A 17,317-nucleotide genomic window follows, 5' to 3' on the forward strand; every position below is an offset into this window, starting at 1 on the left:
AATTCTTCACTTTCTTGTCATTTATTAACTGTCAAATATGCCAATACCGATGTGTCTGCAATAAGATCAATTATATATATTTTTTATTTTCTTGCAAAGGCAACAACCGGTAAGTAGCTGAGGAGAGCATGTGCAAATACAAATGAAATAATTTGAAACAAAAGTAATGACTAAATAGAAAATGAAGGAGAGAGGGCAAACAGAAAAGCGAGAGGGAGAGAAAGAATTAAAATAAATAAAAGCAGGGCGTGATCTGCAAGCTATTATTGGCCAAAGTATCAGCCGGATTCTAACCTCTATGCTATTTATTAAAGAAATAAATATATAGTAGCAGCTGTTTGCTGCTGTAACATTTCCACTTCCTGTGGTTTGATCTGCTCATTTCCTCTCCAGCCTGAAGACAAGCAGCGAGCCTCGCAGCAGTTCACCAAGCTGCAGGCAGCCATGAAGGTGCTGGGCATCTCTGTGGAGGAGCAGAAGGCCCTGTGGCTCATCCTGGGGGCCGTTTACCACCTGGGGGCCGCAGGAGCCACTAAAGGTAAGAACTCCCAACTGACTGACTGCAGATGCCTCAAAATCTTGAGTACATCACATCACTGGAAGGTTGTCCCATTGCTTATAATGGCCGTGTCCCTGACTGTGTGCTTCTAGGTCTCCACAGCAGCACTGAAGCATTTAGTAAGGCCCTGGTTACACCTGTCTTTTCAATGCCACTTTTGTGATCAGGTGCACCAGATGAGAACTCAGCTGTGTCCACACTGACCTGCATGATCAGATACTGATCCAAAATATCTCCTCGTCAAAGTAGCCACTATAAAACAGGGGATGAGCCCTTTTCATTTCTTCTAAGTTCTTTACAATAAAAATCTGCCTGTTAATTTGTCACTTAAAAGCTTTTATTTGAAGCAGAAGAACCAGGAAACATTCTGTTTTCATCATCAGTAACCTCACAGGACTCCTACAGCAGGTCTCAGCTCTCCCCAGGAGAGGAGCTCCTGTGTGGGAGGAAGATGATAGAGACCTACGTTTGATAAATTGTCTGGATTGATCTGAACTCAGCGTGAGCCAGGCCACCTCAGAATGTGGTCCGGCTGATCAGATGACAGACATCACAATAAAGAGACAAGTCTAACCAAGGCCTATCTTGTTTAGGTGTAGAAACCTTCGTGTGTGAGATTGACACTTTGTTAATTCCTTTCACAAAACTGATAACAAAGACAAATCTTTGAGTGTGTATGTAAACCTGGTAGATGAAGTGATAACTAGACTAAAGAAATGCATGTCTTTAACAAAATACACACACATCATGTCTTTTATCTTTCTCTAAATCATATTGCAGGAGCAGTGTCAAACCTCACCTCTTGTTTTCATCTCCTATTGGTCCACGCTCAGTATGACATGAGGCCTGATGACACCCACTGTGTCACTTCCTCTTTCATTAAAGGACTCGTGGTATTTTTCATGGACAGGAAAGACCAAAAGCACTGCAAAATCCATTTACGGTCACGCTGTAAGGCTTTTCCTTCAATTAACAGGTCAAAGATATTGGTCATTAGTGCTCGCTCCACAACACATTAGGCATGTCAGGGAAATGAAGGGCTGGGTGGTCAGTATATAATCCTGCAGTCTCAGATATGTGAAGGCTGCAGGGACCCTGCAGCTCGGTGCTCTACTCCAGGGCGAGACTCGGCCAGTTCTGAGTACAGTATATGCAGAGGAGACACAATAATGTGAACACCTGTGAAATATAACGTCATCCAATTTCATAGCAATGTAATAAATGCTCATTTTGTTAGGGCTGTACTGTACTATTCCCATTAACAGATAAAAAAAACCTTTTTATCATCACATAGGCCTACTTACATGAAAGGTGACCTCTGCATTTAACCCGTCCTGACGTTAGGAGCAGTCGGGCTGCTGTAAAGCGCTCAGGGAGCAACTTGGGTTCAGTGTCTCATTCAGGATCACTTTGACATGCAGACAGTAGGAGCCAGGGTTCAAATGGCCAACGGTGTGCTGTAAGGACGACCTGCTCTAATCACTGAGCTACAGCCTTTATCAAAAGACAAAATACAAGGAAAGAGGTGGCGTTGTAACGCAGTCCAATCAGACACCACCACTAACAACAGGGATTTGAATAAACAAAAAGACCTTTATAAGAGTGTAAAATCTATTGGTTGCCTTACCATGCTGCTGTTAAGCTTAGCATGTTTTCAGGTCCCCAGCGTTTTGGTGGAGGGTAAAGATAAATTCTAACTCTTCTTTCTTATTCTTGTATTGCAGATTTATTTACTTGACCCAGCAAATTGCTTCTCTGTCTCGCCAGACATGTATTCATTTCTCTTAGCTCATTATTTCAACATTGATGACAACATGGCCATGCTTGAATCACCAGAATTTACACAGAGGGCAATGCAAATCCTTTCATAAAAGCAAAAAAGAAAATCAGTTTGGGGTTGACTTTCTTACAACGGCCACTAGGTGTCAGGCTCGACTTTCTGTAGGCAGCATGCTGACTGCAACAACTACCAGGACTACAGGATTTCCTATTAGATGCTGTTTAACCCCACACAGATTTTTCAGTTTGTAGTGTGAAAAATGCTGAACAACTTAAAGGGACATGCTCTCACTCTAGTAGTATGAAACCATGCAGATAGTTTTGGTTTTATTTGTCTAGATCATGACAAATGAAATGTCTGTGTGAGAGTCTGAGAAGTCTGTACACCAGATGTTGGATACTGGCTGCAGGGATTTTCTCCCATTCAGCCCCAAGAGCATCAGCCATGTTTGTGCCGATGGCTGTGTTAAGTGACTGTTGCCACGCTTCACATGTATCAGACCGATTCTTGAGATTGGACACAAAAATCTTTAAATTGCTTCAGAATCTCAATGAGTCGTGTAGTTCAGCTGTCCCCAGATGTGTGACTGTCCCAGCTATCATTAGCATATTATTAGCTTTCATATGTCTCTTTCAAAGTTTCGTCTTGACATTGATAACACCAGTTGATAAATCAATGTCAACTCGAAGCTCCACTCATTCTGGAGCTTTTAATCATATCCCAGCCCTCATTGGAATGTTGGGTTTGCTCATTTACCATGGAAGGGCGAGTGGTTCAGAAATCTATTTCCCCTCTACAAATTAATTTAGTTCAATTGTTTTCAAATGAGTGGTTATCAAATCAAAAAAAAAGTCAAGGCTAATTGTCCCGTTTAATCCTTTCCAGGAAGATTGAAGTGCTCGCTTGTGCTTCAGCTCATAAAATTTGTCCTCACTCGCCAACATTGTAGTACGAGAGTCTGATCGGTACTGCACACGTACCACTCTCAACAGAGATGAGGAGGAAACAAGACGGCTAACTCTTTAGCTACTTGCATCATCAGCTCTGGAAAAAATGATGTGTTTAATTCTTTCTTTCCCCTTGGCGTATCAGGTAAGAGATTGGGTAAATGTACTAGTAAGACATGACATTTATCCTTATTGTTGAGCCTTGAATATTAACTCAAGTTCCATTTACTCCTATACTGATTAAAAAAAACGTGTGTTATGGTCAAAAGCTGTATGTCAATGTTGGATTCTATAGCATGGTGCTCCTTGAAGACAGGTCTTTCCTACTCACCCAGCTCCTGATGCTTCTCCTAATGAAGCCCCTTCAGTTAGATGATGATGGCTTAAATCACATCCACACTGAATACAATGGCTTTTGCTGTGTGAGAGAGTGCTTTTGGTCTTTTCCACTTAGGGTTCATGTTATATGTTCTAAAAGTATATTCATTTTTTTATGATGTTAAGTCCAGATGGCCCACCTCTTCTATAAAATACTGTATGAGCAACATGAAGCTGTGCAGGGGAGGAGGAGGGTAGTGGATAAACACACACACACACACACACAATGACTTATTGCATGGCTTTATTGAATAGTACCGTCTCAGAACACCTCGTCTTTGCTTAGATGTGTCATTTTTGTAAACCTGCGTCAACATGACAACAGTCTTGGGACAAATTCTATCTTGTGGCTTGAACAGAACAACGATGGTGAGATTCGGAAAGTTTTCCGTGTGCACTGCATTCTTTCAGCTGAGTCTGTTGTTTTGTCTGGGGACTCGTGGTAGTCCACAGAGTATCATTTACCATCCACTGATATTAACCTGATCCAACAGTGACCTGTCCTTCTCGGCCTGCTCTTCCAAAGCACGATGGTGGTGTCAGTTTTGTCTCAAGCTAATGTGTATGTTTTCCTGTGGCTGTGACTTGATGAATCTATGAACTGTGTTGTCTCTAACCTCCTCTCTTTGCTTGCATGTTTGCATGCTGTGCCCTATCAAACGCAGACGGAGATGAAGGTAATGGAAAAAACAACACACACTGTTTTTTACTTAGACCAAACTTTATTTCAGAGGCCCTCTTGTTTGTACTTTATGTCTTAATGCCTTTATCATTCCTCCCAGGCCTTAAGACATTAGCATTTTTATTGTTTCTGCTCCTCCTCCCCCTCCTCTCTTCATCTCCTTCTCTCCTGTGTTGTCGTGTTTGCCTCATGACGACTCTCCCCGCTCCCTGTCTCACCCTTTTCTCTTCCGTGAGATGAAAATCACGGGGATCAGAACTTGGCTGTCCTTTTAAACTGCTCTCTCTGATGCCTCCCCGTGTCGCCCACATTCAATTCCCGAGCCGCTGTCACAGTACAACACACTCTCAAAAGCAAAGTCAAGCTTGTTCATTTTCACTTCTCTAGTTAGTGTTCTGACTTTCTTTCACAGAACTTTTATTTCCCAGCTTACCACACGTATTCCCGTGATGTTTCTGCTTGGCAGGGGTTCCTGTTGATTCTCTGGCTCTGTGTCTATAAGCTCTTTGATTGGTTGGCTGTGAAGGCTGTCATGTTGCCTTGGTTCCCTCTAACACATGGGCTTTGAATCTCCTCCAGAGCAAATGGAGATGCACTCCTCATACAGACTGATAGTCAGGGTATGATCAACAGTGAGTGGCAAAATCTAAATCTGAGTCGTTAAGTTTGATTTCACTCTGTAAAGCTTTTCTTTTATTTGCTCAAATGCCTACAATAGAAAACATACAATGGCTTTTAATAACTGCTATCATTTGTTAGGGAGCAGTTTTCTCCTTTGTGATTTAGTATTTCACTTCCACAAGTTGGGGAAACTGTAATATTTTTTCTTTTTTTAAATGATGGTCAAAAACAATAAATATCACCCAATCAGATCAGATATGAGATTATACGACCGATCTATTCAATTCAGTTCCATGTTTATATGCTAGATACATTATCGACGGGAATTTAAATTCCTCACATCTTTTTTACAATGTTCGGAAGTGAGCAATGTTTAAGTCAAGCCTGATGTTTCCCTTCACACGACAGAATGACCTCAGTCATTGTCACTGCATTGAGGTTATGGGCATTAACAGTGTAGGAGTCAATTATGGAACAATTATTCCACATGCTCAGACTCCTCTATATAAATTCAGCATCATCTCTGTGAAGGTTCTCATTTGCCCAGAGGTCGTATTCCTAAACATTGACAGAATCCTCTCAGAGCTCCTCACTTGGCCTGAACATTTCCAGCCGAGGAGTGATTTAGGAAACTTCTCAGAGCAAGGAAGGGACAGAACGGTTTCCCTCAGGGAGGAGGTGTGGTTGGCACGCTGATAGGTATGACACATTCTTTTAAAGAGCTGTGATTGGTTGATCCAAAGGAAATAATAAATGCACTCTGAGTGATAATGGACCTATAATGAACAGAGAGGTGGATAGATCATTCAGTCTAGTCTTTATTCAGACATGGTGTAATTATGAAAACTATTTGATGTAATAGGCTTACTTTATATGTAATTGATATGAACATCTTTCATCAGTTTCAGTGATTGTTGGCCAGTCTATAGAAATAGCAGCAATTGTCGGCATGTAAATCTATGAACCTGCCAACATTGTTGCCAAATATGAGTGTTGTGATTACGTTCATTTCTGTTGTTACAGTGTTGAGTTAATTATTATTATTATTATTATACTATGCGCCAAATTTCTTAAATTTTTGCTGCGTTTATAATGTAATCATTTTCTCATAGTGGAATAACTTATTCCATTATGCACAAAAATGGTATCACATCATGCACGAGTGATTTTCTTACATTATATGCTGATATTAAATTATGAGCTTTTATTACAATAATATTATTACACTATGCACAGCCATTACATTACGACTGGCGTTGTAATTTAGTCCTAATTTTCTGCCAATGTCAATGGGCAGCCTGGTTGAAGTGTGTGTAGTTAAAACAAATAGGCCCATTTACAAAGGTGTCATGTGTTACCATGGACTAAAACACATAAAAAATGCAGTTGGAATCTACACTTAGTGTGAGAATCAGATCCTTTCTAATTTCCTGTCAGTCTGTCATTTGTAGTACGCTCCTCAATACATAGATGCTATCTGATGGCATCATGATGTACACCACCAACTTATGAACCAGGCTTGTTGTTTAAACAGCTTGTTAATGAAAAACTTAACCTCAAGTTTGACTCTTAGCACCTCAGCTGTCAATTCAATTCAATTCAATTCAGTTTATTTTGTATAGCCCAGAATCACAAATTACAAATTTGCCTCAGAGGGCTTTACAATCTGTGCACATGCGACATCCTCTGTCCTTCCCTCACATCGGCACAGGAAAAACTCCCCTAAAAAACCCCTTTAACAGGGAGAAAAAAGGAAGAAACCTATGGGAGAACGACAGAGGAGGGATCCTTCTCCCAGGATGGACAGAATGCAATAGATGTCATGTGTACAGAATGAACAGCATAACAGAGATACAACACATTCAATGTATATGACATAAATGATTCATATAATAAGACTACTTATAATAACAGCAGCAATTATTATAGCAGAATTATAATTATGAAAATAGGGATAGTAATGTGATTAATAATAACAATCGAAGTAGCAGTGGGTGTCAGTCGGCTCACAGCAGGAGGCACGACTACGGTCCAGGTACCACAACGATTCATGGAAACCTGCAGAACGAGAAAGCAAAAGGGCTTCAGGGTGGAAGTAAAGCTGAAATGCTTAATGGTACAGGTAATAGTAGTAGTAATGTGACTAGTAATAATAATGGTGGTAGCAGTCGGTGTCAGCAGGGCCGTAGCAGGATGCACGTCCGCGGTCCAGGTACAGCCACGATTTATAGAAGCCTGCGAAGCGAGCAAGCACAAAGACTCCAGGGTACAAGCAAGTCAATAAGCGTAATAGTACAGGCAATAATAATAGTAATGTGACTAATAATGATAGTGGTAGTAGTAGTGGGTGTCAGCAGGGCCTCAGTAGGTGGCACGATGACAGTCCAAATATAACCCCGATTCCTGGGAACCTGCGAGGCGAGAAAGCACAAGAACTCCGGGGAAGAAGCAAAATCAGTAATGTGCATAAATAGGAGATTAATACATAAAGAAGGAGGGAGAGAAGAGGAGAGAGGAGCTCAGCGTATCCTAGGTAGTCCCCCGGCTGTCTAGGCATATAGCAGCATATTTAGGGGCTGGACCAAGGCGAACCAGAACCAGCCCTAACTATAAGCGCTATCAAAAAGGAAGGTCTTAAGCCTGCTCTTGAAAGTGGTGAGTGTGTCTGCCCCCCGGACTGAAACTGGAACCTGGTTCCACAGAAGAGGAGCCTGATAACTGAAGGCTCTGGCTCCCATCCTACTTTTATATACTCTAGGAACCACAAGTAACCCTGCATTGATTGAGCGCAGCTCTCTAGTTGGGTAATATGGAACTATAAGTTCCTTAAGATAAGACGGTGCCTGACCAGTTAGAGCTTTGTAGGTAAGTAAAATAATTTTTTAGAATTGTCAGTACTAACTTTAGTCCCACAGCGGTGTCCCCGCTCCACTTCTGTCAGCAAACAGAGAACACCTCCTATGGATGTACAGACCTGCAGTGAGAAATGCTTTCTGGGTTAAGGCTACGACTATGGTGGATGCTGGTTTGTTTTCATTGTGTTTTCAGTTCAGGTTAGTTATAGCTCAGAAAAGCAGAACAGTAAGCAGCGGACTGAACCCTCACACAGGTTTTCTGATACAGCATACTGAACCATCCTTTGTATCTTATTCACCCTCCGCCCCCTTTCATCCTTCTGCAGCTGTTATCTTCATGAACTGTCTTCAGGTCCTTATTGCATATCTTTTATTTCAAACACATTTTTACGTCCTTTTCAGCGGGTCGCAGGCAGTTTGCTCGTCATGAATGGGCCCAGAAGGCGGCCTACCTGCTGGGCTGCACCCTGGAGGAGCTGTCTTCCTCTATCTTTAAGCACCAGGCTAAAGGACTGCAGCACTCCACCTCCTTCAGAGGAGGACCAGACGAGGCAGGCCAAGGTGACAGCTCAGGTAAAAACCCAAACTGAGTCTTCATTCTCTGTGTAAGATCCTGTTGGCTTTTCACAGAAAATCTAATGTGGTCATTTGTGGTTGTCCTACCCCTGATATAATGAACTGTTTGGAGAAGAGCACTTTAATCAGTATTATATACTATGCCATTGATTAATACTGAAGATATAGCTATAGTCAATAAGATGATGATTTAAATCTGGAAATCTTTAGTTAAACAACAAGCTGCTCAGAACTTTTGATGCTAGCTTTTGGCTATTGACAGTTCTATGTTCTCAACACATTTAGGTCTGTACCCAGAAAGAATTGAGGTTTGATAGTCAACCCTAGGTGTTTGTTTTCCAGGATTGTTTCTTAGGCTTTAAATGCTGTTCTAAAAACACAAGTTCTTTGAGAGAAGTATTATTAAACACCTGGACTGACCCTGTGCCGAGGATATCAGCTGTAGACCGGGGGTCGATTTTAATTAGATTGCATGTTCTTTTTCTGGTTCTTGTTTGCTCTGACTCTGATCTGTTGTCTCTCAGGCTCTAAGGTCACAGCTCTGGAGTGTTTGGAGGCCATGGCATCCGGACTCTACTCAGAGCTCTTCACTCTTGTCATCTCCCTCATTAACAGGCAAGAATATTCCAAATATGATACTTTATTATTTTGATCCTATTCATGATAATTATTTAAAACAGTTCTGACTCAAAGTCTATTTCTCTACAAAACAAAACTATTTTTTAACACTGGTATCATATCGGGATTCTTTATCCTGCCGGTGCGCAAGTTTAGGTTTCTGAGTCAGTGTTTGAAGTTTTTGGTTGGTACAACTGAATAGTTCTGCAGTGCGCTGGTTCCCTCAACAGAAGAGTTCTGCAGTGCGACTTAACAGAACGATTGCTTTGAGGACGAAACAATAGTGCCGTGTTGGAAAGCTGCGTCACCAGTGTGCTGAAGTAGTTACCGGCGCATACGTCGTTACCACAGCAACCCATGCAGATAGGCTGGTGATGTTTGGTACACACAAATCCAATCTGATCACTTGCAAATGACAGTGAAAACAGTCTGTCTTAAAGATCTGATTTGAAAAACAAATTGGATTAGCCTGCAACATTGTTACACTTCAGTTCCTTTCAGAGCTTACACATCTTTTGAAAGCTTCAACTGCCAGTTCATGTCCTTTCAGTGTTTGTCTGTCTTTAGGGATTTTCTTTGATCCTTTGTTTTCTATTTCAAAGCAACAACAATTGGATGCATATTTCTAGTTTTACAAAATAAATGAAATCAAAACATCTGAAATTAATGATGTGCATGAACACTCATCCCCAGCTTTGTTGAAGCTTCAACAAGGTTAGCATGTACTGTGTTTACTGTGTATGGCATTCAAGTTGTCTGTAGCTCTGCACTATTGTTTGAATCTTCCTCTTTGCAATAAACAATTAGTATTGCCATTGTCACACAGGTGGCTGTGAAACAATGTGTTGTTTCATTTGTTAGCAAGTCATTTCATATTGTAGAGATTTGTCATGTGCGTTTGTCTCAAAATTCTCAGCTGCAGTTCTTTTGTTAACCATGCACACACAGTGTTACTCACAGATATCAGTTACAGTGGGGCAAAAAAGTATTTAGTCAGCCACCAATTGTGCAAGTTCTCCCACTTAAAAAGATGAGAGACGCCTGTAATTTCATCATAGGTACACTTCAACTATGAGAGACAGAATGGGGGGAAAGAATCCAGGAAATCACATTGTAGGATTTTTAATGAATTAATTGGTAAATTCCTCGGTAAAATAAGTATTTGGTCACCTACAAACAAGCAAGATTTCTGGCTCTCACAGACCTGTAACTTCTTCTTTAAGAGGCTCCTCTGTCCTCCACTCGTTACCTGTATTAATGGCACCTGTTTGAACTTGTTATCAGTATAAAAGACACCTGTCCACAACCTCAAACAGTCACACTCCAAACTCCACTATGGCCAAGACCAAAGAGCTGTCAAAGAACACCAGAAACAAAATTGTAGACCTGCACCAGGCTGGGAAGACTGAATCTGCAATAGGTAAGTAGCTTGGTGTGAAGAAATCAACTATTTATTAGAAAATGGAAGACATACAAGACCACTGATAATCTCCCTCGATCTGGGGCTCCACGCAAGATCTCACCCCGTGGGGCCAAAATGATCACAAGAACGGTGAACAAAAATCCCAGAACTACACGGGGGACCTAGTGAATGACCTGCAGAGAGCTGGGACCAAAGTAACAAAGGCTACCATCAGTAACACACTACGCCGCCAGGGACTCAAATCCTGCAGTGCCAGACGTGTCCCCCTGCTTAAGCCAGTACATGTCCAGGCCCGTCTGAGTTTGCTAGAGAGCATTTGGATGATCCAGAAGAGGATTAGGAGAATGTCATATGGTCAGATGAAACCAAAATAGAACTTTTTGGTAAAAACTCAACTCGTCGTGTTTGGAGGAGAAAGAATGCCGAGTTGCATCCAAAGAACACCATACCTACTGTGAAGCATGGGGGTGGAAACATCATGCTTTGGGGCTGTTTTTCTGCAAGGGGACCAGGACGACTGATCCGTGTAAAGGAAAGAATGAATGGGGCCATGTATCGTGAGATTTTGAGTGAAAACCTCCTTCCATCAGCAAGGGCATTGAAGATGAAACGTGGCTGGGTCTTTCAGCATGACAATGATCCCAAACACACCGCCCGGGCAATGAAGGAGTGGCTTCGTAAGAAGCATTTCAAGGTCCTGGAGTGGCCTAGCCAGTCTCCAGATCTCAACCCCATAGAAAATCTGTGGAGGGAGTTGAAAGTCCGTGTTGCCCAGCGACAGCCCCAAAACATCACTGCTCTAGAGGAGATCTGCATGGAGGAATGGGCCAAAATACCAGCAACAGTGTGTGAAAAGCTTGTGAAGACTTACAGAAAACGTTTGACCTCTGTCATTGCCAACAAAGGGTATATAACAAAGTATTGAGATGAACTTTTGTTATTGACCAAATACTTATTTTCCACCATAATTTGCAAATATATTCTTTAAAAATCAGACAATGTGATTTTCAGGATTTTTTTTTTTCATTTTGTCTCTCGTAGTTTAGGTATACCTATGATGAAAATTACTCTCATCTTTTTAAGTGGGAGAACTTGCACAATTGGTGGCTGACTAAATACTTTTTTGCCCCACTGTATAGCTGTGGATTTTTATTCTCCTGTGACTTTAGAAATGCCGTTGAACATTTCCCTTTTTCAAAAGTGACCGGACTAGAACCAACAGATCTCTGAAAAGAGAAAGTGTGGTCCGGAGGGTCAAAACACAACAACTTTCAGAAACACAACATTTTCCTGAATGTAGTTTGCTTTGACCCTCTGGACCATGTAGACTTTGTTCTTTTATATGGTTAGCAATTTACTAACCAGTTCAGCATAGCTAACCATTCATGTTCATATTGATCTTTACAGTTTTCATGCACTATGTGACTCAACAGTCATCCTCATTCATTGATACTGACACAGCAGTCAGGACAGGAATACAAATGGGTCACTCACATAAAAAACAACCTAAAGAGGAAACCAACTAACACAAAATACATGTATTGTGTTTTTATTTAGAAGTCTTAGTCAAAGTTGTTATATATATTGAACTATTGATGCTAGGTTTATGCATTGGCCTGAAAGTCACACTAAAGGAGTCTCTGAGAAAATGACCCTACTTCTCATTTGATTTAATCACTCAAACTCCAGGCTTTCATAACAGCAGTCCACAAACTACTGGGTGACGTCATGACGACTTCGTCCAAACGCCAATGGTTAAAGCTGAAACAGCTTGAACTGTATTATATCATTGAAAATGAAATATCATTGGATTTTGGACAGACAAACAAACAGCTTCTCAGTGTCAAAGCTCCATCACTAAAGCTTCATGATAAATGTGTGTCCCTCAGGGCTCTGAAGTCCAGTCAGCACTCTCTGTGCTCCCTGCTGATCGTGGACACTCCGGGCTTCCAGAACCCTCGGCTGGCTCAGCAGCAGAGGGGAGCCACGTTTGAGGAGCTCTGCCACAACTACACCCAGGAGAGGCTGCAGACCCTGTTCCATGAACGCACCTTCGTCCAGGAGCTGGAGAGATACAAGGAGGTGCTGCTGGGCTGACAGAGCACAACAATAAGCATGGGCAGAACATACACATATTAACACATTAGCTTTTTTCTATCATGTGAAAATATTCTCAGTTCAATGAAGTCAATTTATTTAAATAATATAATGTCTATTAATTTACTTTCAAACCTCTATTGGCATCTACCTATGCAGATAGTTTCTGCTTTGAGATGCCAATAGACCCCGATATGATGGATAATCCACAGAACACAACGGCTGTGGTCAAATAGTCCTATTGCTTAGGAAGGTTCCTAACTGAATGAAATGACCAGGAAGTAGGAAGTGACAGTCTGGATAAGAGCTGGTCGAATCCTCTAGATGCTAAGGAAAGGTGCTTCAATGTTTTCGTTCTTATCTCTTAAGCAAAGGGAACATTGGAACGTCCTTTACAGAAGGAAAATGGTAATACTTTCCCACAACTCGCACCATTTGGCCATCAGTAACCCTATTTAATTGTAAACACTATAAATATTTATTCTATATATAAGACGTGATTCTGTTTTGGGAAGGAATCTTTACTTGAATTGTTAAACACTGAGTTTATCACTGCAGTCTACTTGTTTTCTATGTTTCATATTTGTTAGAGTTGCTAAAAAAAACAAAAAAAACATCAGTCTGCCATTGTTCATGAGTGGGATTCTCTGAGCACTGTGGGTGTTTTTTCGCAGTTGTCCTTATGGTTCTTGTCCACATCTTTACCTTGACCTAATGACCTTCTCTATGGAGGTTAAGGAGAAGTGGTCAGGAAAAGACATAGGACATCTATTCTTTGACTAGTTGACCGCAGCCACTGCCTTCAACAGTTTGGAAGTAGTTCCAATGAAAAGTGATTCCATCAGAGTCTTGGGGTTATCCCGGGTTCCGTGCATCTCCATTGTTTGAAAGCCAATATGTCGGAGACAGATATCATAAAACTGTCTGCATGGGTAGATAAAAATACATTCAAAGACAAATCAACTCAATTAAAGAAATATTTTAGAACCATTGTGCTAATATAAAACCTATGTACACTCACCCAATCCAGCCTAGTACATGCTCATTTCATAATCCAACTGTTGATTTATTGATGATTTCAGCTCTTGAGGTTACTAACCTAAGCCTTTATCCCTCCTGCATCTAGGAAAACATAGAGCTTGCTTTAGATGACATAGAGTCCAGTACCTCACTGTCTGTAGCAGCTATTGACCAAGCCTCATCCCAAGCTCTGGTAAGCACAAGAAACATCACTGTATTGTCTCGGTTTCAGCCATCTCTGTGCATGTGACGTCATTGTGTTGGAACCTGTCCTGTGAACAAGTGATGGGCTCTACAAAAAAATTTATTTTACTGTTCACTTGCCAGGTGTTTGCTGTTTACACCTCATGACATTGTGCCAAACGAAATGTATTCCCTTAATTAAGGACAAAAGCAGACAGTGATCATTTGTATGCTTTACCAGGCCTGTTGCCTCCATCCAATTAGTTTGGTCCTTTGTGATTGTGACTTATTTTCTTCTAATTTGCTCCATTTCCTTTTGGAGTTTGTCCCACATCAGAAAATTAATTGGAATCAAGTTTGTGATTTGTTTCCCTGTTGTTGGCTTGAGAGGGTCCCTCTTGTTGTTCTCTTAATTCGAAGCCCATTCAATTATTAGTGGTACAAATATGTGTTGCCTCTGGCCTTGGCAGAAAATCTGCAGTATTGATCATGTTTAAGCCAGCAGTTCAAAATAGCTGTGAGAAAAATATCCTAATGAATGAATATTTAACTAATTGTGGTGTAGTTCCTGTATAGCCTAAAGTTAGTTATTTACTTCTGCTGATTGTATTCATGCTTTATCGATCATGAAGTGCTATTCATGTGTTAAAATCCAATGGAAACATCACACTGGCTTTTTGTTGAGGGAACCAGTGTAATGCTAACTTCCTGTTGCATATGTTAATGATACGTCATGTCTTCAACTTTTTCAATAGATGTGACACATTTTAATATAGTAAAATATCAATGATTATTGATTAACCTTTAAGACGAGAACACATATCTCACCCAGGCACAAAAGAGCCATCAGTGCAATCCATGACAAGTGGCAATAACGGTCACCATTGAAACACACTACCTCCCTCTAGCAGCATCTCCATCTCCCCCCCGAGCTATGAGTGGTCAGGGCCCAATGTGACCATTTTGAAAGGCAAAAAGTGAAACATAATAGTGACTTGTCGTGTTTGCTTGAATCTTTGTTCTTGTTTTCTTTTTTTATGTATCACACAATGTTGTTTTTTTACCTGCACATTGTGATATTTCTCAGCAGAGCTTGCCATTTAGAAAAGTGTTATTGAAAGAGAAAACATGGCAAATTTCTGAGTGTTGGTTTCCATCACAGGTGCGTGCTCTGGCCAGGACGGATGAGGCTCGAGGCCTCCTGTGGCTGATGGAGGAGGAGGCTGTCCAGCCTGGAGGATCAGAGGAAACCATGCTGGAGAGACTCTTCAGCTACTACGGCTCTGCACAGGGAGAAAACAAAGGTGAGACCTCAGCAGTAAGTCATAGGAACGACAGACAGCCTGATCATACTCCTGACATCGTGGAGGTAATGTTTCCTTTGTGTCGCAGGAGCTAGTCTGCTGCTGCGAGGAGAGAAGCCCCACCTCTTCCTGTTGGGCCACAGCCACGGGACAGACTGGGTGGAGTATAACGCTCAGGGCTGGCTGAGCCATGCCAAGCACAACCCTGCAACCCAGAACGCTGCCGCTCTGCTGCAGGACTCCCAGAAGTACGCCCACTCACACCCATCACACACATGCAACATCCAGTTTTTAGCGTCCGTGGGGATTAGTACTCAGTGCTGTTCTGTTTATATGCCGCGCATCCATGTGTTAAACTGTGTTTTCCAAAAGTGAGCTGTCGTGTTTCGGTAATCTCTTTAAATCGAGCTGACTGAAAGAGTGAAACGCCTCTCTTTATGTGCTCCAGACGATTCCTGGGAAAAAAAGGACCAGACACTAAAACCCTGTCATAGCAATCTTTATTAGAGGAATTTCTCGTGAATTGTAAAGTTACAGCAATAAATCATTAAAGGACGACTTCACCCGCAAAAGAAAACATTATTTAATTCTACTGTAGTTGTATCTATAGGCTGTAACCTCCGTATGAGAGCAGAGCGGTGGCTGTGAGCTAACCAGTGGGTCACGCTCACATGCACTAAAATCCACTGAAAAATACACACAGCCTGCTATGTCACGAAGCAAGGAGAAGGTCTGATAACAACACACACACACACATACGTTCTCTGCTCAGGTAGACATTACTCCTCTATATCCACAAAGATGCAAGATGTTGGATGCTACTTTAAAGCTCTAAATCCTATATGTAGAACCTTAATACATTCATAAACTTAGATACTTAATAATCCTTCCAACTTAGATGATAAATAGCTTGGAGATTCATAATCCATTTCACAAAGGTTTATTAAAAACACCCAAGTTGTCCCTGTCATCGTAGAATTGATTTAATTCCTCTCTTAAGCATCTGTCATTTTAAGCTGCCTTCCCTTTATATGCTCTTCTTTTTATTTACAAGCATTTTCATCATTTATTTATTTTATTTGATGTCAATTTTATGGCTTCAATTTCTTATAGCAAAAACAGACACTTGAAAAAGTCAGATCATTTTCCTGTTTGAGAAAAGCAATGAATACAGCTATCATGTGTGGTACAGTAAGTGGTCATGCTGCCAGATCCTGTAAAACTTTACAAATTCTGAGCCTCTACAAACAGCACATTGTGCCACTGAAGCAGTCAGATCAATTCCCTATACCATGTATAGTATATTATATTATTACGTAGGAGGAAGAAGAACGTCCTGTCTTTCATGTACATCCATACAAATGCACTTCATCCTTCCGCCACCACAGGAAGAACATCAGTGGGCTGTTTATGGGCCGGGCCAGCGGCGCCACAGTGCTGTCTGGCTCCATCGCTGGTCTGGAGGGCAGCTCCCAGCTTGCCCTCCGACGAGCCACCAGCATGAGGAAGACCTTTACCATGGGCGTGGCTGCCGTCAAGAAGAAGAGCCTGTGCATCCAGGTCAAACTCCAAGTGGTAAGTGGAGCACACAGAGATAAAACAGGTACTTCATTCATAAAAAGCCCTACTGGTCAGCTCTTTTTACGGTCTCAAATAGAAATAATTTCTATGATTAAAAAGGACAAACTGGGACAACTCTCCAATGTGACTTTTCTGCCCTTCTGCTGGTTCTGCTGTAACTCTTAGGACCCACATCCTTTTTATTATGCCCCTGCAGCTGTGACCACTGTGGCCGGATGCATTCTGTTTTTTTGTTTTTTTTCTGCCCGTTGTTCACCTGGACTCAAGGATGAGCTGATTAGATTTCGGTGGTCATTAAACACATTTTTGGCCATGACTTAAGGATGCACATGCTACTTATGACAATGTCACACATATGTCTAATAGGATGAATAATGAAATGATGACACTTTGGACAGACATGGATGTAAACTGCAATTTGACTGGTTGATGGAGGCAAACAACCGCGAGGCGGTAAATCTAGTCGGTGCTTAAAAACATGATGACATTAAATTCCCAGCATAGCTCCACCTAACTTAAACCTGACTAGAGGTCTATCAGCCCAGCGTGTGTGTGTGTGTGTGTGTGTGTGTGTGTGTGTGTGTGTGTGTGTGTGTGTGTGTGTGTGTGTGTGTGTGTGTGTGTGTGTGTGTGTGTGTGTGTGTGTGTGTGTGTGTGTGTGTGTGTGTGTGTGTGTGTGTGTGTGTGTGTGTG

General features: G+C 41.5%; 1 protein-coding gene across 6 annotated transcripts in view; it reads left to right on the forward strand.

Annotated features, from left to right (window-relative positions):
- Positions 1-17,317, forward strand: part of LOC129095858 (unconventional myosin-XVIIIa-like) — a 130,660-nt gene that overhangs the window by 48,822 nt on the left and 64,521 nt on the right. For all 6 annotated transcript variants that reach the window (XM_054604446.1, XM_054604455.1, XM_054604464.1 and 3 more), the window contains 8 exons: positions 394-538; positions 8,225-8,395; positions 8,923-9,013; positions 12,329-12,521; positions 13,663-13,749; positions 14,902-15,043; positions 15,132-15,291; positions 16,432-16,618. In XM_054604446.1, the coding sequence (XP_054460421.1) occupies positions 394-538; positions 8,225-8,395; positions 8,923-9,013; positions 12,329-12,521; positions 13,663-13,749; positions 14,902-15,043; positions 15,132-15,291; positions 16,432-16,618 (1,176 nt within the window). The remainder of the gene's footprint in view (positions 1-393; positions 539-8,224; positions 8,396-8,922; positions 9,014-12,328; positions 12,522-13,662; positions 13,750-14,901; positions 15,044-15,131; positions 15,292-16,431; positions 16,619-17,317) is intronic.

The sequence above is a fragment of the Anoplopoma fimbria genome, chromosome 1, assembly GCF_027596085.1.
Source record: "Anoplopoma fimbria isolate UVic2021 breed Golden Eagle Sablefish chromosome 1, Afim_UVic_2022, whole genome shotgun sequence".
Lineage (NCBI taxonomy): Eukaryota > Metazoa > Chordata > Actinopteri > Perciformes > Anoplopomatidae > Anoplopoma > Anoplopoma fimbria.